The 25,015-nt window shown below is 39.0% G+C and overlaps 4 protein-coding genes across 9 annotated transcripts in view; 1 reads left to right on the top strand and 3 right to left on the bottom strand.

Annotated features, from left to right (window-relative positions):
- Positions 1-1,331: 1,331 nt before the first annotated feature.
- edf1 (endothelial differentiation-related factor 1) lies at positions 1,332-5,730 on the bottom strand. Its single transcript, XM_085463877.1, has 5 exons — positions 5,480-5,730; positions 4,387-4,438; positions 4,084-4,244; positions 2,015-2,108; positions 1,332-1,916 (listed from the first exon to the last, which is right to left on the bottom strand). Exons 1-5 carry the CDS (start codon positions 5,555-5,557, stop codon positions 1,855-1,857), a joined length of 447 nt encoding a protein of 148 aa, XP_085320003.1. The 5' UTR covers positions 5,558-5,730; the 3' UTR covers positions 1,332-1,854.
- Positions 5,731-8,384: 2,654 nt separating this feature from the next.
- LOC146705957 (uncharacterized) lies at positions 8,385-10,212 on the top strand. Its single transcript, XM_085463874.1, has 2 exons — positions 8,385-8,757; positions 9,646-10,212. Exons 1-2 carry the CDS (start codon positions 8,498-8,500, stop codon positions 9,914-9,916), a joined length of 531 nt encoding a protein of 176 aa, XP_085320000.1. The 5' UTR covers positions 8,385-8,497; the 3' UTR covers positions 9,917-10,212.
- An 855-nt stretch (positions 10,213-11,067) lies between these two features.
- On the bottom strand, positions 11,068-14,142 carry LOC146705956 (uncharacterized). 2 transcript variants are annotated; one of them, XM_085463876.1, is made up of 4 exons: positions 13,991-14,142; positions 11,911-12,068; positions 11,709-11,813; positions 11,068-11,414 (listed from the first exon to the last, which is right to left on the bottom strand). In XM_085463876.1, the coding sequence occupies exons 2-4, from the start codon at positions 12,046-12,048 to the stop codon at positions 11,250-11,252; spliced, it is 408 nt and encodes a 135-aa protein (XP_085320002.1). In that variant the 5' UTR covers positions 12,049-12,068; positions 13,991-14,142; the 3' UTR covers positions 11,068-11,249. The 2 variants fall into 2 exon arrangements, with proteins under 2 accessions (XP_085320002.1, XP_085320001.1); XM_085463875.1 differs by having other exon boundaries at positions 11,911-12,049; positions 13,991-14,139.
- Positions 14,143-15,803: 1,661 nt separating this feature from the next.
- The window catches only part of prrc2b (proline-rich coiled-coil 2B), a 29,435-nt gene continuing 20,223 nt past the window's right edge, over positions 15,804-25,015 (bottom strand). For all 5 annotated transcript variants that reach the window (XM_085463855.1, XM_085463859.1, XM_085463858.1 and 2 more), the window contains exons 23-31: positions 24,724-24,916; positions 24,537-24,634; positions 24,302-24,429; positions 23,918-24,158; positions 23,577-23,744; positions 23,346-23,425; positions 23,131-23,212; positions 21,460-21,669; positions 15,804-18,252 (exon numbers count right to left, since the gene is read on the bottom strand). In XM_085463855.1, coding sequence (XP_085319981.1) covers positions 18,085-18,252; positions 21,460-21,669; positions 23,131-23,212; positions 23,346-23,425; positions 23,577-23,744; positions 23,918-24,158; positions 24,302-24,429; positions 24,537-24,634; positions 24,724-24,916 — 1,368 coding nt within the window. In that variant the 3' untranslated portion in view covers positions 15,804-18,084. The remainder of the gene's footprint in view (positions 18,253-21,459; positions 21,670-23,130; positions 23,213-23,345; positions 23,426-23,576; positions 23,745-23,917; positions 24,159-24,301; positions 24,430-24,536; positions 24,635-24,723; positions 24,917-25,015) is intronic.

Below are 25,015 nucleotides of genomic sequence, written 5' to 3'. Positions count from 1 at the left end.
ATATAAATAAAGCTGAATTAAATAGTGACAGTCACTGACATGGCATTGGTCTTTAATTAATCACAATGATATCAGCAACTCTTCATGTCACCCAGCTTTCCCATATATCCCAAACGAGTGATGCACACAGCTGCAGCTTCCTTCAGGTGTTTCCTGCGGAGCAGTTGAAGGACTTGCAGCCTGCTGCTGGAGCTAAATAGGAAGTCAGAGTAATTTTCGTCCTTCCCCACTTTAAGTTCTCACACTGACGAGCTCCTCAGTCCTTCACCCTTGAACGTGTTTTGTCCCACTTGCACTTCCTCTTCCATTATGTCCTTGCTGCTCTGCAACAATTCTATGAATCATTAATAAGAACATAAGGCAGCCTTTATGGCAATAAAGAATATTCCCTAAATCAGTAAGTCATTGTGAAAAGGGGGGAACTATGAAGAAATGCAAATTGCTGCTTCATCAAGGTCAATCTTTGGAAGTTAGAAGGTGCCGTCTCAATTTTAGGATGTGTTTAAATTTGGCTTTTTAAGACAAAAAAAACAAACAAACAAAAACAAATTTCTCTGAAAAGGTGCTTGAAACGTTTTACAGTTATGCACCTGGACTTTATCAGCAGTAGTAAACACTGAAACACAGAGGCATGTCTCCCCCCCCATTGATCCTGCATACACTTGTTTCTTGTGTAACTTGCTTTTACAGACTTCAAAATGCAAAAATCTATGAATTTTTTTGCAGTATTCTGACATCTAGTGGCTGAATTCTGTCATTACTTTTGTATTCAATGCTATAGTATTTTCTAACAAAATAATTTAGGCAGCCTTTTAACCTCCTGAGATCCGAGTAAAACTAAAGTATCTTTCAGTTTAACTTTGTCTACTACAGAGGAAATATAGTTTGGGCTTCATCTCTGGAGGATGTGTTTGAAGAATACAAAAACTAGCTCTAGAGCAAACACCAACTCTTGTGACAGAGGTATAGCATGACGAAGAAACAACACTCCAAGGATCCTGAATGGAAATCTTTGGCAGATGCCCATTACAAAGGCGCCAGACAATCAAAGAAATCAAAGATTTGGCTGGTGATTCCTTACATGTTTTTTGTGTCTTCATGCCCACTGAACCTAAAGTTTAACTTGGAAATTATGTGTACAAAACTTTCCAAATAAGCGCCCTGGGACATTTCAAAGATAGCTGCCAAAATTTACCTGAAGTAGTTACTGAAGTGTTACTGGGATAAACGTAGTTTTTAAAAGTCTATACATTATCTGTATCTATATACATCTCACTGGTTTTGTTAAGACATTCTGTGCCACACTAGCTTTAAAGTCACACAAGGAATAATTCATGAACTGCCAAACTTTATTTATAGATCAAAACAACGCACAGCATTAAAACATTTCAACACTGTAATGACATCCACCCACTGTCTGAAGAGAGTGAAAAGATGCAATCAAGCACTTCTGGTTTATCATCATGCTCAGAATTAACATTAGTCTGAAGATGAAAAATAATTCACCTTTTTTTTTAAAAAAAGAAAAGAAAAATTTGACTTTTATTGTGTCAAAGCCCAAGCAGACGTAGGTGAAAGAACGTCACTGAACATTTTTTGTGATGCTTTAAAAAGCATTCAATCATTCATTTTTTGTGGTGTTTCAGAGTGTTTCAGATGACTTGTTAGTATGTAGCCTGCATTGCAGTGAAGCACCAGGTCCTATGACAGGACACGGTGGGATCAGCCCAGAAAGAGGATCAGATGGGAGGGGAAAGGAAAGTTTTTAAGGGTTCTAAGAGGTGGGAGGGGGATTCAGGATTCAGTTACAGATAACAGGAGGGGTTGGGGAGGGCTGATTTCGAGGCTTTGTGTTCATTTCTTTTTGGTTTTTGGCTCCAGGGGTTGGCCAATATCCTTCCCACGTAGCTTCAGTCCTGTTCATGGTCAAAGGTAAAAACATGTGGATCATACAGCCGAGAAAATAACATAATTCAACATTTTGTTTTGGAAAAATTTAAAGTAACACACTTACCGATTGCTCTTTCTATTTTCCCCATGACCTGGTTGTTGGGAATGGCTCTCCCGCACTCATAGTCAGCAATGATTTGAGGCTTCTCATTAATTTTCTGAGGAAAAAGTGTGGAATAGATCATTTAGAACTTGTGGGTAGCACATTTCACATAACTGCAGGGTGATAATAAACACTCATTGTAAGGTTTGCACTGGAAAATTACTTTGCTAGCAAATACTTAAAAAAAAAAAAAAAAAAAAAAAAAAACAGCTAAAGTACAGTCATGGCTAAAATTTTAATTTTTTCAACAACTTTCCTTTCCTTTTTTAAGTTTCTATGATTACAGTGAGGAAAAAAAAAACTCACCATAGATTCTCAACTTGGCTAAGCTATCATGTTTGCCTTGTAGAAAAGTGCATGATCATGCACACATCACCCCCAAGTTGCTCTGGGATTGCTTGAAGAAGTTGATAACACTCTTAACATGGTCAATCCTTTAAAAAGCAAATGGAACCAAGCAGAAGACTACAAACTTTACTCGACTTTGAGTCCTGATAAGATGGGAACGGAGAGCTATCAGTCAGGATTTGGCCTTGAAGCACACCTCTTTGCATAAATTATTTTATTTATTATTTGACAATAAAACTCTGAAACTTCTGAAAGGCCTAGAGCTGAGCGATAGAACGATATGCATTGCGAAAAAACTTTTTCTCTATAGAAAAATTTAACTAATGCGATAGGCCTCATCTCTCTTGCTCTCTTAAAAAAAACAAAAAAACAAAAGAACAGCCAATCCAAATTAAGTAGCGCAGAGCCAAACCAATCACAGCCGCAGCGTCACGTCACGTGACTTGTTACACACAGCACAAGTGCCAAGCCGTACATGTGTATTTGTTTGAGAAGCAGCCAGCCGCCGTGCCACCCGGGTAACGGAGGAAATGAGTGTGCCGACTAGAAAAATCAACCGAGAGCGTGACCGAAGGTTACCGAAGAGAAAACAGATGATGGTTCCAATGCCGGAGAGATTGTCGAAAGGAAAGGCCAGAGAAGTTTCGGCTATTTCAAGTCTGACAAAAAACAGAGTAGCGCGCACTGTAAATTGTGCCGAAAGCAAGTCTGGAAATACAATAAACCTTTTTTATCACCTGAAGCAGTGCCACCCACTAGAGCATGCTCAATCTCTAACTGAAAGCGCTAATTCGTCATTTGTCCGACTAACGTTTTTTGGTTTTTTTTATAGATAAAGTTGCACCTTGGATGTGCACCTAGGATTTGAAGAATGTTCTGTTAGCATCTTTATTTTAAAACTGTTTGAAAAGCTAAGCTATACAACAAGGAGAGATTGAGAATTTCCTTTTAGTTCTCAGTTTATTTGATATTGACAAAAGTTAGTCAGTTTTGTCTGTTCTTCTGTAAAACAAACTAGATTTATTTTTAGAATTAATATTTTGTTTCTAAGTGGAATTGACAATTTAGTAGTCTGTTTTGTTTGTTCCATTTTGAAACTTAAACTCTTTAGCGGCTGCCTTTTGTGTAGTTTGCAATATTTGCCTTTATTTATCTGAAAAAGTCTCATGTTCCTTAAGTACATCTACCCTGTTGAACTTATTATGGGAAATAAATATTTCAATCAAAACAAGCTGCTGATTATTTCACATTTTACTCGTGAGCAACAGCACATTTAAATCTTACAAATATAGTTATTTGGCTTATATCGTGATATATCGTTATCGCCTGAAATGAAAAAAAAAACATATTGTGATATGAAAAGAATCTTATATCGCCCAGCTCTAGAAAGGCCTGTCATTGTTCTTCACTATACCCCAGAAACATGTCAAACCGCTGAAACTGCTGAAACTGCTGAAACCTTTGCCCATGACTGTGATCATGTTAAAAACATGGATCATATTGATCTCACAACAACGTTCAAACAATTCGTCACTGACTTGGTTTGGTTTATCTTACTAAGTACTACTTTTTCTTTCGATACGTGTAGACTGCTTTCTGAGATGCTTTATAAAACCAGACATGGCACATTTTCCAGCAGTCTATGCACTGTTTATACAAGCATAATATATTTGTTTACTCACAGTGGCTAGATCTTTCTGGGTCAGGCCTTTTTCCTGTCTGCCTTGTTGAATGACCTTGCCCACCTCCAGAGGAACCCTATCATGGTGCAGCTCCTCTGTCTCCCTGTCCAGTTTGGCTGTATTTTTTGTCACAAGGTGCTGTTTGTTCTGCCCTGCAGCCCCTGCATGACAAGCCGTGGATAAAATCAAAGCATCACTGGGCAATGCGAATAATGCCGGGCATGCAAAGACTGCAGTAATCATAACACAGGTGAGTAAGAGGACTTCATTCTTATAGTGTAAAACCAACTACTGGGAATTTACATTTCTTGGATGTTTGAACTTCCTCCCCACGTCTCTGAGCAGATGTGATTGCCTGGGAAAAAAACAAAACAAAAAAATAGGACAAGTACAGGTCATAACATTGCAGCAGATTGCCCAGCTCTTGATACACACTCTTTAGCCTTATGCCATTTAGTTAATAAGTAACCAATCTGTTTATCAAAGCATATTGACTGAATTTAAGACAGTTCACCTTAGCACACAAACTGAACCTGAATACAAACAATATTTCAGATTTCTCAAGATAGAATAAGCATTCACACACAGAAATGTGACATTTAAGTCCACTCTTTTAAGAAAGGTGTCCTAAGGATTTATAACACTACAACCAACCCATATGAGCCCAAAATGACATCTTGAACCCTCCCCTTTCAATACACGTTTAAAACAGCAACAACAAAATGTCAAAATGGTGTCACAATCAGTTCTTAAACTTCAAAAATTAATTGTTTAGCGAGTCATTTTAATGTTTTTTTGAAGTACCACTTTAAGTTAGTTAAATTATACTTGTGGCATTTAAAGACGTTCGCTACGTGCCTGCTGATGAGCATTCCCACCATTCGTATAAATAAACACCAAAGTGAGTGTGCCTTTATCCTGACCATCCACTACTGATAATATAGAGGCTACCCCGGCATTAGTGTGATCATTATCCGTGTGAAGTTTGTTTTGTTGAAGGTACCATATGCTACTAGAAACTGTGGCATAAAGAAAAATACACTTCAAGTTAGTGCAGGAAGGTTAGCTAGCTAGCCCTCCTTCGAAGACAGCTAGCACTTGCTTAGTTAAAAACACTCAAACAGACGGTTTAAATGTCTCCAATACGACCGGTCATCTAGAGGCGGTTCATCTTGCTAGCTAACATTAACGGAAACGGGCGTTCATATCTGTTGTTATTGAAGTAAACCAGAAGGATGTGCGATGGTTCTTAGCGCTTCAACTAACGACCACGTGCACAAAGAGCTTTTACCAACACATTACACACGATTAATTCACTCAGTAAGGTAGATATCCGAAAATGTTGTTAGTCAGCAAAAGTACGGAAGCACAAACGAAATACGGCGTTCGCACTAACCTGCTTGGATTTGGCCTGGGCAGCAGTCGGCCCCTTCTTCCTCAAGACAGTTACGGTGTCCCAGTCGCTTTCTGCCATGTTTGTCGGTTGTTCACACAATACCCGTAACGTTGAATATATATATAAAAATAAGTTTAGCTGACAATTTTCCTTTGGGGAAAGGTGTTTCTACTTTAACTGACCAGGCGCACCTTCCAGAATTATCGACCATGCGTTCTGCCAAAACTTTATTTACAACAATGTGGTTAACAATGACATAATGCTGGCCTGTCAGCAGCGACCTCTGCTGGTGATTTCACGGTTAAAGAGCACCTTGCATCAGACACGGACACAAACCCAAGTTTTTTGTTTTTTGTTTTTGGGGGGGGGGGGGGGGGGGGGGGGGTTTCTTCAAAATATTAAACTTTATTAAGAAACAGTATACAGAACATGTATACAATCAGAACAAAATTAACATATGCCAGGGGGTGTAATACAAAGAATTACATACATTCAAATAATTTGTAATTACTACAAATAGTAATAGTTTTCATAGCCTTTTTGTTAAGTGATCCACTAATCAATTTTATGTAACATAAAATATCATTATAGTAATGTTTAAAATTAGGTTTTTTGTTACTGTATTTGCATTTGTGAAAATAAAATTTAGCTAAGATAACTAATAAGTTTATTATAAAGTAAACATCTTCTTTTTTTTGCCTTCGAAAGAAACAAAATACAACATTTTCCCATTTCACAGTAAAGTCATTATAGAGATGTCCAGCAATGAATCTACTGAAGTCTTTCCAAAATGTTCTAGCGTATGAACAGATCCAGAAGAGGTGTTGCACAGTCTCAGGATGGCTTCCACAAAATCCACAGTTCACATTTATGTCCCTTTTGAACTTCGTCATGTAATGATTAGCAGGATAAAATTTATGCAATATTTTAAATGAGACTTCCTTCACTTTATTCGTTACCAGATACTTGTTAGGAATTGTCCATACTCTTTTCCAGTTAATGTCACTGACAAAGGAATTCCAATAAGAGACCACATGTGGGATAGTTAGAGATTCTGTCTGGAACAAAGCACGAATATTCTTATTACTTTTACTGTGGTTTGTTAGACAGATTCTTCCTATGTGTGAATCTAAAGGGTTGGGGAGAGAAACAGATGATATGCAAGGTTGAATACCTTTAAAAAGCATTATAATACCCGTAGGTATTGCATCAAATAATATGGCATATTCTTTGGGTGTGGCTGGAAATTTATAGGTGTTTAAAAATTCTGAGTAGGACATAAGCTGCCCATTAGGATTAAACAGCTGATTCACTAAAACAATCCGTTTGTCAACCCACCTAGAAAAAAATAATAATTTATTTTTATACACTATGTTCCTATTATTCCAAATTGAATACGTATGGGGTGTAAAGTTGTGTTTATATATAAGGGACCAAGCTAATAGAACTTGTTTGTGAAACATCGAGAGCTTTTCTGGAAGCTTATCTCTATTATAATCACAACCTAAGATAAAACTTAGACCACCAAACTTAGAGAAAATGTAGTGAGGAATAAAATTCCAAATGGATACCGGATTTTTAAGAAAATGTTTAGCCCAATTAATCTTAAATGTATTGTTTAGAGTAGTAAAATCCAAAACATTGAGACCACCGTGTTCATAGTCATTCATCAATACACTTTTTCAGATTGTAATGTGTCCGGTTTTTCCAAAGGAAGTTGAAGAGCATTCGGTCAATATCCTTACAAGTTTTGCCGTCCACATGCAGAGAAATTGCTGCATAAGTCAGTCGAGACAGACCTTCTGCTTTTGAGAGCAATACCCTTCCTCTTATACTTAAATCTCTCTGCAACCATTGATTTAATTTGGTTTGAGATTTTTTAATAATTGGGGGAAAATTTAGTAAAATTCTGTCTTTTGTATCTTTGCAGATAATCAGACCTAAATATGTTGCTTCATTTTTAACTGTTATATTACAAATACTCTGAACATTACACTCTTTGACAGGTAATAACTGACATTTATTTAAGTTTAGGACCAATCCAGACCCTTTTGAGAAATCCTCTATTACACGTAAAGCAATTGGCACTTGGCTGGCATTTTTAAGAAAAATTGTGGTATCATCTGCCAATTGACTGATGACAATCTCTCTGTCTGCTATGTTTATACCCTTCACAGGGCTATTCGAAATATGAGAGGCAAGAATTTGGGTGCAAAGTAAAAAAAGATAAGGGCTAATCGGGCAACCTTGGCGTACACCTCGATTAAGACTAAAACGAGAAGTGGTGCCATTTTTCATTCTAATAGAACTATTAGCATTGGAATACAGAGTTTTGATAGCTCTGCAGAAGATATCACCAAAACCAAATTTCTGAAGTGTAAGAAATATCAATTCATGCTCAATTGAGTCAAAGGCTTTATAGAAGTCCAGGAGAAGGATAAATGAGTCATCAGATATTAATGCTGAGTAGTCCAGAATATCCAAGACGAGTCTAATATTATTGGAGATGTGTCTGTTTGTCATAAAACCAGACTGTGTCTCGGACACAAACCCAAGTGCCCCTATCCGGTTGTTCAGTGATGACGGGACGAATCCTACTTCCGGGTCTAAAGTAGTCTGCATTTAATATGGCTTTTGTGTTGTTAACATGTTTAATGTTATGTATTTTCTTCTATTTAATCTCAAAAAGCTCCTAAAACAGTCAGTGATCACTGTTGACCTCCCTCGGCTTTTATTACCACTAATCATTTATTTAAGCTCAGTTTTTAAAACCTTACGGTGTGTTCACACCGAACGCGATGGACGCGAATAAAACGCCCCAAACGCCCCTAATTTGACGCGTGTACATTCGCGTCTCAACACGTGTCCAAGAAAAATCCATCGCGCGTCAAAAGATGATATTTTGACGCGCGTGAACCGGAAATGTGGGAGGAATGTGGGAGGGAGTTGTGCCAGACCGGTATCTTTGCAAGATGGCAGCTATCGAGCTAGCGCTTGAAGAGAGAGTCTCCCTTCTCTATGTACTGTGGAGAGCAGAGCAGCAGCGTAAAAGACGTCCTCGCCGTACCTGGGTCCATCAGGTCCTCCAGAGGCATGAGCAGTTTGGTGAGTTTCACCACTTGTTCCAGGAGCTGCGCCTGGATGACGGCCGATTCCAGCGCTATCACCGTCGGCCAGTTTGAGGACCTGCTTTCCCTCGTCGGTCCCAGCATTGCCCGCCTAGACACCAACTACAGACGCTCAATCCCACCTGCAGAGCGCCTGTCCGTCTGCCTGAGGTTAGTAAAACTATTTAATACGGTAGTCCTTTATTGATATCTGTGCTAATATGCTAATCCATCCAGTTATACACTGCTAACATGGATGTGCTATGCTAACAGTGAATGCTGTCGGTGTTTACTGAAAGCAAACTGTGGTACAGAGACGACTCTTTATAATATTTCTAGTGATACTCAGAAGCTCTCATCAAGTCCCGATTTAATTCGATTTATGCTGTTATCAGTGTTTGCATGATAGCATGGCTGTGGTGTCCTATCAATGTATGCGCTCGGTGTTTGCTGATATCAAACTGTAGCATTAGGACCACTGAGTTAACCTTTGTAGTGATACTCACTCCTTTTTATTTAGACCTGGTTTAATTCTGGGATAGTTGAATATTTGTATATAATCCCTGCAGCTGTCAGACTCTATAGCAGGGGTCACAGCCTTTATTAAAACAGAGTTAGATAAAACTGTGAACAGTTTGGTTCATCTCTAGTTACATGGTTCTATCTTGATAAGCTGTCTTATCACAGATTAATTTTTGAAAAATATTAATGATTTAAGCAAGGAAAGGGCTACATGTCAACATACAACTCTTTATTTCTATTAATGTCTTACTTCATTCCTACCTGATTGACATGTTTAGGAATTATGAGTGATTGGCTCACTGTAGTTGTGAAAGTTGCTACCAATCAAATTATGATATGTTAAAGTTAAAACAAAACACAACTGTTTTAGATATTATCTAATATACATTTTGTAATTATCCTTATAATTACAAAAGGTTTTATGTAAGATTCATGTTTTGTGATTTAAATCTGACATCACAAAAGTATTTTGGAATTTGAATAATGTATTTTGTAACTGCAGTACACATAATACTGATTTTGAACAATTTTGTCCAGGTTCCTTGTCACCGGGGACTCCTTCAGGACCATCGCGTTCAGTTTCAGAGTCGGTGTGTCCACGGTGAGCCAGATCACCCCCAAGGCAGCGACGTCCATCTGGGACTGTCTAGTGGACGACTTCATGGCTGTGCCTTCACCTGGAGACTGGCGCTCCATCACAGAGGGATTCCAGGAGCGCTGGAACTTTCCTCTGTGCTGTGCAGCTCTGGATGGGAAGCACGTCCAGACAAAGGCACCCCATATATCATATAGGAGACACACACATTGATATACACTAAATATTCATTTCATTTCTTTTTTGTGGTGCCCAAATTGATGCACCTGCTTGATTTTGTTTAAACAATTATTGCACACTTTCTGTAAATCCAGTAAACTTCTTTTCACTTCTCAAATATCACTGTGTGTGTCTCCTGTATGATATTTAACTGACATTTTTTATTGTAACAACCAACAATTTATACAGGAAAATAATGTCTATTAACAAGGTTGCCCAAACTTCTGCATCCCACTGTATCAGTATATTTTGTCATTAGTATAATATGAAATAAATTCTACATGTGTCAAGTCGTGTGCCAACATTTGCTGTGTAGTAGAACTGAGACATTAGTCATTATAAACTTCAGTAACCCTACAAACGTCACTGCTATTTAGTTTTCTGTCTTCATTTATGCTGGAAGTGATAACAGAGCTGTACGTTTTAATTTGTTTCCAAAACCCCGCAGTCAGGACATGCTATATTGTATTTGGATAGAAGCTAGCGAGCTAACTTCCTGCTAACTTCTAACTCCGTTAAATGTCATAAATTCAGTTTTCATGGATGCCTGGATGTTAAACTCAATTGTTACACCCGGTAGAGCAGAACGCTGATCATTTTATTAAAGATGAAAGACTTTAGACAGTTTTTCAACTCTCAGTAATGCCATAGTGATCGTTTGATATATGGACCTGCAGCAGAGTTTAGACCCAGACACGGCTAGTGACGTCAGACTGAACAATCGGATATTGTTGTTACGAGATTTGTGTGAAGTCACCACACAAGCCAGTATACCATTATTTCCGGCCCCAAAGCCCGAAAAATAACAAAATAATAATAATAAAACCTAATCAAACATGTGAATCATTGAGAACAAGATTTCCATTAAGAATTAAAGTCAGTGGAAGACAGAATACATGAATGAATAATAAGTAGACAAGTTGTGGTTGTGGAATGATATAGGATGTTTGGGATGGAAGTAGCTGACCCTTAAAGAGGGCAGCCGAAACAAGAGTGAAGTCATCGCACTATTTACAGTTTTTGAAACATAACTTAACAAAGTAACAAATTTCCTACTTTGCAATATATCAAAAATGTTTAGATAGTTTAACTGACTATGTAAAAATGTTCAAGTTGCTAAAAGACAGAGCTGAGAAGAGACAATCTTACAAAATAAAAATCAAAAGCCATGGTTTTATTAACAATACAGGGTGTTCAGTAACATAGTACACACCAGAAGAAAACCACATTAAAGTATTAAATGCATGAAAACTATAGCTATAACAAAATGTGAAGCATTGTCATGTTATTTTGAAACCTCAGCTGACATATGGAGCTGGTTAAACGGTCACCAATTACAGGACATTTCAGAGGCCGCATCGCTGCCACGTCGTGTGCGAATGGGGGACCAGCCACACTCTGACAGAGCATCATCTGCTTGGTGGAGACGACCCCAGCGGTACCCATATTTGGAACTCTGTTTTCCTGCCCATGCACGAGGTTTTGGATTCATCTGGAAAACATACAAAGAATTTTCACGGTTATTTTCCAATTCATGAGTAAGCTACCCTAACAATCATTGCAACTGATCCTAAATCTTTTTGCCATCAGAGTTTTTGGTGTATACTTTCAGGTCTTCCTACCAGTGCCCAAGCGAACCCTAATGACATCATTTTTTAAAAGTGGAAGGGAGTCCTGTCTTCATTGCTGAAGTGACAGTTTTTTGACTGATAATGCTGGAAAATGAGTTATGAGAAAAAGACAGACGTTTTATTACATCCCCTCAGACAACCCATCCCGTTCCCACCTGAATAAAAACAGTGGTGTTCATGTGAAGAGTCTCAACTCGCTCAGACAGGTGATTCAGCCACTCCAAATGGTCACTGATAGACTGGCTTAGATCACTGTTGCTCTGAATTTAAAACAAAACAAAACAAAAAAGGTTTGTTTATAATACAATTTTATTAAACAATTGTTTATATGATAGATAAGCATTTTAATGAAAGTACCCCAGACAAGTTATCCTTCAGTTCAACAGCACCAAGGCGAACATGCTCCAGTTTGTCAATCTGCTCTTTCAGGCGGTCATCAAGCTCCTGCATCATCATCAGGCCTTCATCGGGCCTGACAGCACTTTTGGCGGTCATCCTGGATCAGAGAAGCAGACCTGTTATGCAAAGATGTTTCAGCTTATAGTACCACCCTATAGGAATGTATTGGCATCAACCAAGAGCATGTTATGCCTAATGTCATTTGTTTTTTTGTGAACATGTAAACAGTTCGATATGTTAGCTGAGGTTTTGCTTTTGATTTTTGATATTTGTTTTAATCTTTTTGAATACACTGTTTTTGTTTGTTTTGTTTACTGGGCAGGTTTTTAACATTTTCTGTATTTCTGGGGTTGAAATCTGAGAAACTGGTGTTTATTAACAAACCACCAGGGGACGACACAGTTCTCATTCCACACAGATTTGCTGCAGAGTGGCCTTCTGTGATGCAAAGGAACACATCTAGCTTCCTGTTGATCTGAATTCACATAAACACATATAATGGTCTCACTGGAAAAGTGGCTGTCAAGAAGACATTTTTAAGGAAGGGAAACAGGGGGGAATTAAAATTAAACAAGAACTGGACTGAAAGTCTGTGGCAAAAAGTCTGACTGAGTGATGAATCCAAATCATCATCAATACATATGAGGCCAGAAAAAAGGTAAGACTGTGGGTGTCTAAAGCCACATTTAAAACACAGTGCAGGCTGTTTCATGATTTGGAGCTCCATTTCAGCCAGTGGTACTGGAAAGCTTGTCGCAATTAACAGAATTATGAACACAGAAAAAAAAGTCACATCTTAGGAAGCATGCATTGAAAATGGCTTAATTTTTCAGCATGAAAATGATCCCAAGGATCCCTGAATAGATAAAACACACAATCTGATACTATCAGTCATGGATTGGCCTTCATGGAGCCTGGTTTGACATTATTGAATGAAGTAATTCTTTAAGAGGCTTGGAGAATCATTCCCGGAGACTACTTAAAGAAATTACGAGAAAACCTGCCTCAGAGTGTGAAGAATAAAGGTGCTCATACCAATATAGATACCATATATGCCAGCAATATAAAGCACCTTGAGTTGAATTGCAACAATTTCAGCATTGTTGCAATGCACTGATTAAGAGTGACTTCCGATCTTGCGTCTCCTTACAAAAATAAAAAAAAAAAGATGAACCGAGAGCTGGCAGTTCTCAGGTGTGTGGAGCAAACACCTCAGAACGACCTTCTCTATAGTGTTAAGTAACAAAACTCTACCAAGCAGCTTTTTTTTCTCTTTTTTTGCCAGCTCTTTATTTATGGTAGAAGGCTCAAATGAACAACAATGTAGAATTTTCCTTTGTTTTGAACAGGCACAGAAATGTGTTAATTATTCCTTTTCTTTATCTATTCTGAATCAGTTAAGACACACTATACAACAAACAACTAGACCATCTGAATATTAACAGCATAAATAACATTGCGTTGTCTTCAAATGCAAGCTGAATATGTGAGTGCAAATAAACTTAGCAATCAAAATCAGTCGACAGTCATCTATTAATTAAAAATGACAATATAATAATTCGAACATAAATGTTCTATTTTTTATTTTCATAAATCAGTTGAAGAGTTAACTTTATGCGGCAAAGATGGCTGCCGTATGTTCTGTTAAGGAGCGATATGGATTTTTTTTTTCTTTTTAAGCAACTTTTCCGTGAACTGCTAACGGGGTCTGACGAATATTAAATATTAAAAAAAATCCTATTAACGATTATCGTCTGTGTGAGCAGGCAGTAATGAGGAAAAACAGCCAGCTTTTAGCCAAGAGCCATTTTCCCCTGTTTGGATTCTGTTTGTAGTAGAAAATGCTGAAAAAAAAAGAAAATTAACTAATTAATTTTTTTTTTTTTTTAAATCTAAGTTTTCAGATAAATTCAGAGCGAGGCGGTACTTTTTCGCTGTTTATCGTTATCGTCACGAGTGCAGCACAGGAAGAAAAACGTCGAAGAAGATGGTGCAGCTTTCTGTCCTCAGACAGCGAAGAAGAAGAAAGAAAAGTTACCTTAGCTATCTGGATAAGAAACACTCCAAAAGCTTCGTGGAAAGCCGCGCGGTGAGGTATGCAAACTCCCGCTCCGCACCCAGGAAGGAAGGAGAAACTTTCTTCGTCCAGACTCGCCTCCTTTGGGTTTTTTTACGCCGCAAAAATCTCCGGAATCTCTGACCCGAGTGACGTCACCGTGCCTGAACTACACAGGTGCGTTGTTGTCGTGTTACTACGGAAGTTATTAATACATGTGGACGTTTACTAAAGGTAACTTTGTGATTACAGTTAAACAATGTACAGCACAAAAGAAATAAAGCAGCAAAGGCGTTGCTCCCAAGACACAAAAACCTGCACTGTGTGTCCACTGCTGACCGAATAATAGAGTGGGTGTAAAAAAATCTGAAGAGAGTTAGAGTGGGGTTTTTTTTAGAGTGGAGAAAAAAAAAGGCAGAAAAATACGTGGAGCTTTTTCAGTTTTCTTTTTGTGCCTCCTCAGTTTTCGTGACCCTTACATTTATTTTGTGGGCCTTGGGGAGTTTACCAGAATTTCTAATCAGAGTGCTTGATGATCATACAAAATATATCAAAAACCATTATTTAGATGCCACAGCCTACCTATGTATTGTTGCTTACTATATCCATCCCTTTATGTCCACAGTTTGCGCTTCTTCGGGACAGCATGCCATGTCACAAAGCTCAGACTACCTCAAACTGCTTTCTTGGACATTGAAATGAATCCACAGTCAATCTCAGTCCATCAGAGGACCTTTGGGATGTGCTGGAACAGGAGTTTCGCATCCTGATGTGCAGTCAACAAATGGAACCAAAATCTCTGGGGAATGTTTCCAGCAACTTGTTGAATTCATGCAAAAAAAAAAGTTTAACCTGAGGGAAAAAGGTTGAGTCCAACCCAGTCTTGCCTTTCTGGTGTCTGGTAAGTGTATTTCCTGCATGGATTTCATGGGGTATGTCAAAGTTGATCTTAAGTGGGCCAGACCAAATGAAATTCTCTTTTCTGTCAGCACAAAGAAGTTTAACTACACATTAAATCCTTAAGATATCATTGTATAAGAAAAAACAAGTATAATTTCAACAGTATGTCTCATTTTTTTTCTACATGATAAAGAAATGTTGCTGTAACAAAGAAAGAAATCTGTCAACATGACTCGCAGGGCTTAAACTGTAAGAAATAAATATATAATAAATATTTCTCTAATAAATAAAGTGTCCTAATGAAAAAAATGATGGTAGCTTGTTGGCCAGGCTGTCCTATAATACTAAAATAAAGTTTTTGTTTATTCTTTTTTTTCTAAACTGTTGAGCCAAAAGGTTTTCATATTCTCTTAATTTAATGTTCATCTATTACTTCATTTCCTTAGGATAGTATGAATGGCATGGAAGTCTTTATCAGTAGGAAAAGCTGTAAAACCTATAAAAATAAACGGAGAAGCACAAAATCCATGTTCCCCTTCACATCTTTCAGTGGGCCAGATTTGATTAAGAGTGACTTCCAATCTTGGGTCTCCTTACAAAAATGAAAACAATGATGAACTAAGAGCTGGCAGTCCTCAGGTGTGTGGCACAAACACCTCAGACTGAACTTGTCTATCTTCAGTGTTAAAAACAAACATGGTTAGCAGAGCCTAAAACTTTTAAAAAACTTTTTTTTTGAAACTTTCCTTTGAAACTCACATATTTAGTACACAGTTAACCTTAGTGCCCATCAAGGACACCACACATTCAACAAACTGCAAACTATTCATCCCGATAATTGCTGCCATCAGAAGAATCTGAGGTACGAGAGTGCGAGTACAGAAACAACTGTGCATTTAAGAAATCACAACTGCTTTATTTATTTTCTCTCAATAAGCTCTTTTTCTTTAACAAGGGAGAGTAATGACCAAATACCTGAAAGGATAAAGGTCAGAGAGGATAAATAGAATGCTGGATCAGCTGTAGAAAGCACTGGTCCTCTGACAAAAACTGAAATATGCATCTTAAAAGTTAAAAAAAAAACAAAAAACAAACAACCTCAAAATGGGCAACATTGCGGTGCAGGTACAATGATGAGAAGCGCCAAGATCCTTTCAAGAAAGGGGTAAGAGGCCAAAAAAACCAACAACAAAAAATAACCCACACTCCAAGCCCGATAAACCTAACAGGTGAAAGCAGTCCGTTCTGAGAACACAGTGACCTTTTTTTTTTTTTTTTTTTAAACATCGAATCCTTTATAGTGCCACAATATCTAAAATGAAATGCAAGTTTAAGCCTCCCTTTGCTCACAAGGCTCAACTGTACAGTTAAGTATGCGTATACACATATAGCAGTGAAACACTGTTGTAAAGATAAACATTTGTAGTGTCATGGAGCATTATAGTAAGCAGTAACAGTTATGGCAGGGGCGTCATGAGTTTCAAATTGAGCGCCCGTTATAAAAACAGAAGACAAACAAAAATAAATGATTCCATCAGCTTCACATTTTCAAACAGAACACTTTTTTTTTGTTTTTTTGTTTGTTTGTTTTAAAGTCCTTCGTAGTCTGCTGGATCTGCTGTGCTCGCACACAAAAAAAAAAAGAAAAGAAAAAAGGGTGGATTTGAGTTTAACAAGCAAACACCCCTCGTTATGTGATAATTAGCTTCTAACGGAGGAAAAAAATTAATTGGACCCTGATTGTGATTATAGTTAGGCTGCATTTATTGCTAGTGCCACCTCAGAAACCAGATTTTGAATTATCAAATAGTGATGAGATTTATTTTTTTTTTATTTTTTTTCAATAACTCCCCTCAGTGATTTTGAAATGGGATCTGAACAATATGGAAGTCTTTCAGGAGCCCTAAAGAAAAAGAAAACAAACGCTAATGGATGTTAAAGAAGGAAAAAAGAAAAATCGCTTACATCACATGTTCATTAACAGTTTGATTTCATTACAGCCCAAAGCAAAGCGATAAGAAAGCAAACATTTCAATCAGCTGTCTGAGAGTCCTTTTACAGCAACTGTGAATGCCCACCTCTCAGCCCTCCAAAACTTCACAATGAACCCACAAATGTTTTCAGCGTGGTCAATCCAAATCCACACACACACCCCCGCACGCACACAGAGCACACGTCAGCATAATAAATGCAGAGTTCAGGTACAGTCTTTGTGAAATGTTGCTAGCTTCTAGGTAGATGTCCTGCAAGTTTACACACATTCAACACATCACATGCACACGCCATCGATGCCAGTGAACTTCCCATGGAAGCAACATAATTTTGGTAAAACCTCCATCTCTTTTTTTTCTCCTTTCAATTTACATACAGAGTGAGCAACAGAATCTAAAAGCAAAGAACGGTTTAAAGAGAAAAAAATGTTTCTAAGAATCTAAGCAGTTTTTACGCAGTTCATGTGTTGGGTTAAGTAGCCCAAAAAAGACGCATTTCTGAGGTGATCCACTTGACTTCTGCTATGTTTGACATGCATGATGCCCAACAATTGCGTTTTATTTTTTTCCTGGGTTAATGAAATAAGTCTTTTAGCATTAGTATGGATGTCTGGGTCGTGACTTTATTTACCAGAAAAAAATACCAAAGAAAAACAAAAAGTGCCCCACACTGCATTTAAAAAAAAAAAAAAAAAAAAAAAAAAAAAGTTAACAGACTTTGTTTCTCAGTTGTATGAAGTTCCTGTCGGGTCTTTAAGGGATGCAGTCCATAAACAGGGAGTAATTACAGTTTGGCAAAACAGTATGGAAAATGAACCATGTGAGCTGGCCATTTTCCTCTTCCCCCACTTCAGAGAAAACGCACACACAAAAACAAAATGTCTTTTCTTCTTACCAATATCCCCTTAAAAGTGACTAATAATAAATTAAAGAGGACCTTGAAGAGATCTGTTTAAAAGACTGTGTTTATGCATATATTTATATATATTTATATATCTCTATACGTGATGTGAAATAACAGTGTCCAGTTCTGAAAGTTCAAGAGGGGGCATTTCATTATGTTGTCTGCCTGCAGGCCCCGGGCCTTGGAGCCTTGGGGGTAAGGTGGGTTTTAAAAAGGCTGACAGTGGTCAATGAGCTTTGTGTTGGCAGGCTTGGTGGTGATGAGGATTTTAAGGTCCATTATTACGCCTTGCCCTCTTCTACTTTGACAGCCTGGGGTTTGATGGCTCCAGTGCGTGCTGGTTTGGCTTGGCCTGTGGAAGGTAGGGGCTCCTGGAGTTTGCTGGTCATGCCCCCGGACGGTGTTTTGCCCTCTCCCACCGCCTTGCGTACATCTCTTATTGTTTTATTCTGTACAAAAAAGAAAGAGGACTTATTAAAGAGACAGCAGTGCTTGGTAAGCCGTACATACAGGGAGTGCAGAATTATTAGGCAAGTAGTATTTTTGAGGAATAATGTTATTATTGAACAACAACCATGTTCTCAATGAACCCAAAAAACTCATTAATATCAAAGCTGAATGTTTTTGGAAGTAGTTTTTAGTTTGTTTTTAGTTTTAGCTATTTTAGGGGGATATCTGTGTGTGCAGGTGACTATTACTGTGCATAATTATTAGGCAACTTAACAAAAAATAAATAATTGAAATGGGTATATATTTATTTTTACCAGTGAAACCAATGTAACATCTCCACATTCACAAATATACATTTCTGACATTCAAAAACAAAACAAAAACAAATCAGCGACCAATATAGCCACCTTTCTTTGCAAGGACACTCAAAAGCCTGCCATCCATGGATTCTGTCAGTGTTGTGATCTGTTCACCATCAACATTGCGTGCAGCAGCAACCACAGCCTCCCAGACACTGTTCAGAGAGGTGTACTGTTTTCCCTCCTTGTAAATCTCACATTTGTTGATGGACCACAGGTTCTCAATGGGGTTCAGATCAGGTGAACAAGGTGGCCATGTCATTAGTTTTTCTTCTTTTATACCCTTTCTTGCCAGCCACGCTGTGGAGTACTTGGACTAGAGCTGGGCGATATGAGATTTTTTCATATCACGATATGTTTTTTTTTCCATTTCAGGCGATAACGATATCTATCACGATATCAGCCAAATAACTATATTTGTAAGATTTAAATGTGCCGTTGCTCACAAGTAAAATGTGAAATAATCAGCGGCTTGTTTTTATTTAAATATTTATTTCCCATAATAAGTTCAACAGGGTAGATGTACTTAAGGAACATGAGACTTTTTCAGATAAATAAAGGCAAATATTGCAAACTACACAAAAGGCAGCCGCTAAAGCGTTTAAGTTTCAAAATAGAACAAACGAAACAGACTAAATTGTCAATTCCACTTAGAAACAAAATATTAATTCTAAAAATAAATCTTAGTTTGTTTTACAGAAGAACAGACAAAACTGACTAACTTTTGTCAATATCAAATAAACTGAGAACTAAAAGGAAATTCTCAATCTCTCCTTGTTGTATAGCTTAGCTTTTCAAACAGTTTTAACAGTTACTTTAGTCTGACAAAAGCCGAATGACGAATTAGAGCTTCCAGTCAGAGACTGAGGCTACGTCCACACGTACACGGGTATTTATGAAAACGGAGATTTTCCGTTTTCGTTTTAAAAAATAATCCCGTCCACACATAAAGGCAGAAATGAAGGAAAACGCTGCTATGAACATGCCAAAGCAGCAGGTGGCGCTAGATTCCTAACCGTGCAGAAATGTTGGCCAATCAGAAGTCTAGAAGCCTCGGTGGGAAAAAGTAAACAAAGCTGCGGCATAGAAGCAGAACTGAGTCGTATGTGTGGACGGACAGTAACTGTGTGTATATGTAAGCATTTAAACACTGCAGAGAGTAGAATTAACAGTAACAGTATTGTAGAAATTCATTTCACCGAAACAATAACGTGGCGCACAGTGTGACGCATGCACCAGTTTATTGTATTTCCAGACTTGCTTTCGGCACAATTTACAGTGCACGCTACTCTGTTTTTTGTCAGACTTGAAATAGCCGAAATACCTTCACACTACGGAACTTCTATGGTTCTTCCGTTCGACAATCTCTCCGGCATTGGAACCGTCATCTGTTTTCTCTTCGGTCACGCTCGGTTGATTTTTCTAGTCGGCACACTCATTTCCTCCATTATGCGCTGGCTGCTTCCCAAACAAACACACGTGCGGCTTGGCACTTGTGCTGTACGTAACAAGTCACGCGACGTGACGCTGCGGCTGTGATTGGTTCGGCTCTGCGCTACTGAATTTGGATCGGCTGACCTTTTTTTTTTTTAATTTTTTTTTTAAGAGGACAAGAGCGGCGAGGTCTATCGCGATAGCTTAATTTCTCTATCGAGTAAAAGTTATATCGCGATACATATCGTTATCGTTCTATCGCCCAGCTCTAACTTGGACGCGTGTGATGGAGCATTGTCCTGCATGAAAATCATGTTTTTCTTGAAGGATGCAGACTTCTTCCTGTACCACTGCTTGAAGAAGGTGTCTTCCAGAAACTGGCAGTAGGACTGGGAGTTGAGCTTGACTCCATCCTCAACCTGAAAAGGCCCCACAAGCTCATCTTTGATGATACCAGCCCAAACCAGTACTCCACCTCCACCTTGCTGGCGTCTGAGTCGGACTGGAGCTCTCTGCCCTTTACCAATCCAGCCACGGGCCCATCCATCTGGCCCATCAAGACTCACTCTCATTTCATCAGTCCATAAAACCTTAGAAAAACCAGTCTTGAGATATTTCTTGGCCCAGTCTTGACGTTTCAGCTTGTGTGTCTTGTTCAGTGGTGGTCGTCTTTCAGCCTTTCTTACCTTGGCCATGTCTCTGAGTATTGCACACCTTGTGCTTTTGGGCACTCCAGTGATGTTGCAGCTCTGTAATATGGCCAAACTGGTGGCAAGTGGCATCTTGGCAGCTGCACGCTTGACTTTTCTCAGTTCATGGGCAGTTATTTTGCACCTTGGTTTTTCCACACGCTTCTTGCGACCCTGTTGACTATTTTGAATGAAACGCTTGATTGTTCGATGATCACGCTTCAGAAGCTTTGCAATTTTGAGACTGCTGCATCCCTCTGCAAGATATCTCACTATTTTTGACTTTTCTGAGCCTGTCAAGTCCTTCTTTTGACCCATTTTGCCAAAGGAAAGGACGTTGCCTAATAATTATGCACACCTGATATAGGGTGTTGATGTCATTAGACCACACCCCTTCTCATTACAGAGATGCACATCACCTAATATGCTTAATTGGTAGTAGGCTTTCGAGCCTATACAGCTTGGAGTAAGACAACATGCGTGAAGAGGATGATGTGGACAAAATACTCATTTTCCTAATAATTCTGCACTCCCTGTATATGCACCAACAAGTGTTTTATGTAACACCATAAAAGTCTCACATTACTGAAAATGAATTCAACACTAAAAAAATGTTACATTTTTAAGTCAAATCACACAACAGTGAACATGAAAAGCATTTCAAAATAAGAGAAAGATAAAATGGATTAAATTAAATTACCTATATTTACAGTGGGTGGCTCACCTTCATGCCATCCTCTTGCCCTTTAACTGGGGGCTCGGAAGCTGAAGGAGGGATGGAGTGGGGAGGGTCACGGCCAGGATTGGGGTAAGGGGGGGAACGGATGATGACGGGCTTATTGACCTGCATAACAGGTCTCTGAATAGGGTTGGGGAAGGGGCCTGTGGTGGGGGGACGCATGTGCATCACCATGCTGCCCTGAGCAGGAGGGACCTGTTGGTCACAGAGGAAACAACAGGAGGAAAAGCAGGTGAAGGGTTGGGAAATAAATGAAATGCAAATAATTAGCAAGTGCTGAATTTCTTAACACATTTTTAGACTTGACTTTTAGATTCCAAATACTGATGTTCAGGCTAAAGGATGTAGCGATCCTACATTAGGATATGATATTGGCAGCAGTATGCATCAAAGACTCTCACTGAGCAGAAAAGAGACCAGTAACAAATACCTTTTAAAAAAATAAAAAACATCTTGGTCCTCCTGTTATTTATTTAAAATAATAAAGCCCAAGCGAGTAAGTGCATATTCTTGTATTTGTATTTACCTGTGACAGTTTACTTGAATAACGTTCAAATCCAAGTCTGATACTGGCTTAGACATAAAATACCGGGGGGCTGCCAGTGCTACCCCTCAGCCTCCTAGTAAATACACATACGGTATGAATTTAAAACTCCTATGACTTTGAAATTCATACCGTATGTAAAAACAAAAATGATTCTCCGTCTCTTCTTTAAAGTAAAGTGTAGAGCTTACTCGTACTTAGTGCTCTGTATGAGCAGAAACCAAGGTAATGGTCCTGGAAAGGTTTTTTGTTTTGTTTTGTTTTTTACAGTATACTATATTTTAATTTAGGGCTGTGCGATATGACCAAAATCTCATATCCCGATATAAGAATTCTATCGTCCCGATAACATTATAAATCACAAAAATGTAACATTTTCTGTAAATTCTGTGAATCTCGGTCAGCTCGACTTGCGTGAAGTGTTTCCAGCTGCGCGTCGTGTATTTGGAGTCGAGTGTTTTAACCGATGCATGAAACGATACATTTTTAGACATAGGTTGTAACGGCCGCCGTTTTCTTTGTATTTATTACACGGCGTGCTGTGGGGAAAAGCCTGTTCTAACGTTTCAGTCTGGCGGCTCTTTTTTAATTCTCATCCGTAAATAATCTGCTCTTTCACGTGATTTAGTTTATTTTGAAAAATCTCAACAGGATCTTGAGCTTTATTGTGAAAGGTTTATGTGGAACATAAACAAGTGGACACGCGATGCTGTTACCGTCATTGTTGCTAACCACAACGCATAAAAACAGGCGCTTGTCCGTCTGTAGTGTGGTTATATTAAATATAAGAGAAAGAGAAAACTTTAAGAAATTAATACAGCCACTACAGTGACCATCAAAAAGATGAAAAATATTGCCGTAAACAGTTTATTTTGTGACACCACGAAACAAACGATAGCGTAAAATGAAACGATAGACGTTTTTATATCGTCATCCGATATATATCGTTATATCGAACAGCCCTATTCTAATTGCATAATGGTGCATTTAACTAATCATACCTAGAAAATAAAACATACATATAGGAATATATTGTGTGGCCCACTTTTAAAACAATGGTCGCATAAAAAGAAAAAAAAATATGGTAATATTTTAAGGTGAAAAATCCATACCTGCTGAGCAAAATGTGTAGGCAGAGGGCCTACAGGTCCTCCAGGACCAGAGGGCTTCCCGCCGGGGCTAGCAGAGCCAGGTCTGATATAAAAAAATAATAATAATACAAATGAATTAGCCAACTGTGCACTGTTACACAGTGGAGCACATCTGAAGTGATAAAAAGATCTACATAACTAACTTCTACTACCTTCCTCAAATTATTTCCACTCACCTGTAAGAACCTCCAGACATGCCTGGGGAATGATTGGGCTTCTCAGAGAACTGAAAACCTTTCATTTCCATCTGTGGACCCTGACAGTGGAGAGACACACAGAGGTACATTGTCAGACAACTGTAGTGGAATTTCAGTAATGGTCAGCGGTGTAACAGGTAAAAATGGCACACCAGTGCTGAGATATCTAATGGATGGAAAGTTGAGTAACATGAAGCCAGTAAGGCTCACCTCTCTGCTGCCAGTCATGACAGCTGCCTGCGACCCTGGTGGTAGCATTCGGCGTGGGGCTCCCACTGACAAGTTCTGTCCCTGCTGCAGCTGGATGGACTGTGGGAGGATGAGGTGTTGTTGAGCTGAACCATAACGCAGCTGAGAGCCAGGCAGGGGCATAGTGACCTGGTGAGAATGAAGAATTGATTGTAAGCCTTTAATATAAGACAACAGTCCAATTATGCCATTTATATGACGGCTTATATTTGTTAGGCTAAAACAAACACTATGAACAATTTTAAAATCCTCTTATACGTTAAAATGGATATTTTAGTCCTGAGCAGCAACAGCCCACAAACCTGAATGAGCTGAGAGTCCATTAACTGTGAAGAGCCCATGCCAGGCCCTTGGTTCATCTGACTATCATAGACTAGCTGCTGGCTGCCATTCATAGGCTGGTAGTGTGAGCCTGACTGGGGTTTAACCATGTCTGATGGCTGCATGCCAGGGAAAGCTGAGTATGGGCCCTTGAGAGGGGCTCCACCTGACAGTACCATGGGGCTGGGCTGTGACAAGTTGGGGTGCATGTAAACCTGGGACCTGAAAAAGGAAGGAAAAGAAAAGCAGAGTGACACAATGAGCGAAAGGAAAAAGTATTTTTTTTTAAACTCTCGAAAAAGATTTTATCTGCTTTCTAAATAAATGAAGTGAAGCAATATGGAAATTCTTTAAGCAAGCAGTACCTGAAGGGGGGGATGGAGCTGAACATCTCTTGGGACTGAGAAACAGGCAGACCTCCCCGAAGCCCCAACTGGGCCTGAGCCTGAAGAGACGTGTGTAAAGAAATGGGAATCTGCTGGGCTGCAGCCGCCTGAATGAGTGAGCACATGCAGCATCATGACAATTTGCTGGTACACAAGCAAGCCTGTGTGTGTGTGTGTGTGTGTGTGTGTGTGTGTGTGTGTGTGTGTGTGTTACCTGTTGGTAAGTCTGCTGCTGGGTCATGGTAGGTGGTACAAGGCGTGGCTGGCTTGGAAAGACGTGACCATCCAGATACAGCGGGGGAATATGATTCCCTGCATCAGGGGCAAGACCCAGACAAGCTTTCATTTACTCCTCTAAGATAAATCCTTCATCAAACTCAAGAAACAAAATGTAGTTTTACCTTGCATGGACATGGAAGGTGCTACTGATGCAACGGGCATTGGTGGCATGGAAACGCCTCCAAACGAGCTGTAACTGACACCAGTGGATGAGCCGGCACTGCAGGGAGGCTGAGCACCTGAAGCGCTGCCACCAGGAGAGCCCTGCTCAGGAAGAGACTGGGAGTTCTCCCACGCCTTGCGTGCTGACTCCATCTGCAGAGACACAAACATTTCAGATCAGAGTTTTTCTAATGTTTTTCTTACATCAGACAGGCTCATACTGTCAATCTTTTTAAATCTTATCTTATAACG

Source organism: Copadichromis virginalis, linkage group LG7, assembly GCF_057382275.1.
Source record: "Copadichromis virginalis isolate Kocher_CV1m ecotype Utaka linkage group LG7, C_Virginalis_male_GT1.1, whole genome shotgun sequence".
Lineage (NCBI taxonomy): Eukaryota > Metazoa > Chordata > Actinopteri > Cichliformes > Cichlidae > Copadichromis > Copadichromis virginalis.
This window is presented reverse-complemented; position numbering and strand designations above follow the sequence as displayed.

Coding starts and splice junctions, on each gene's coding strand:
- edf1 (XM_085463877.1), bottom strand. CDS start 5,557: ATGGCAGAAAGCGACTGGGACACCGTAACTGTCTTGAGGAAGAAGGGG. Junction 4,439..5,479: donor CCCAGGCCAAATCCAAGCAG/GTTAGTGCGAAC, acceptor TTTTTTTCCCAG/GCAATCACATCTGCTCAGAG. Junction 1,917..2,014: donor GAAAATAGAAAGAGCAATCG/GTAAGTGTGTTA, acceptor GACCATGAACAG/GACTGAAGCTACGTGGGAAG.
- LOC146705956 (XM_085463876.1), bottom strand. CDS start 12,048: ATGACCGCCAAAAGTGCTGTCAGGCCCGATGAAGGCCTGATGATGATG. Junction 11,814..11,910: donor TGAAGGATAACTTGTCTGGG/GTACTTTCATTA, acceptor TTTTAAATTCAG/AGCAACAGTGATCTAAGCCA. Junction 11,415..11,708: donor ACACCACTGTTTTTATTCAG/GTGGGAACGGGA, acceptor TATGTTTTCCAG/ATGAATCCAAAACCTCGTGC.
- LOC146705957 (XM_085463874.1), top strand. CDS start 8,498: ATGTACTGTGGAGAGCAGAGCAGCAGCGTAAAAGACGTCCTCGCCGTA. Junction 8,758..9,645: donor CGCCTGTCCGTCTGCCTGAG/GTTAGTAAAACT, acceptor AATTTTGTCCAG/GTTCCTTGTCACCGGGGACT.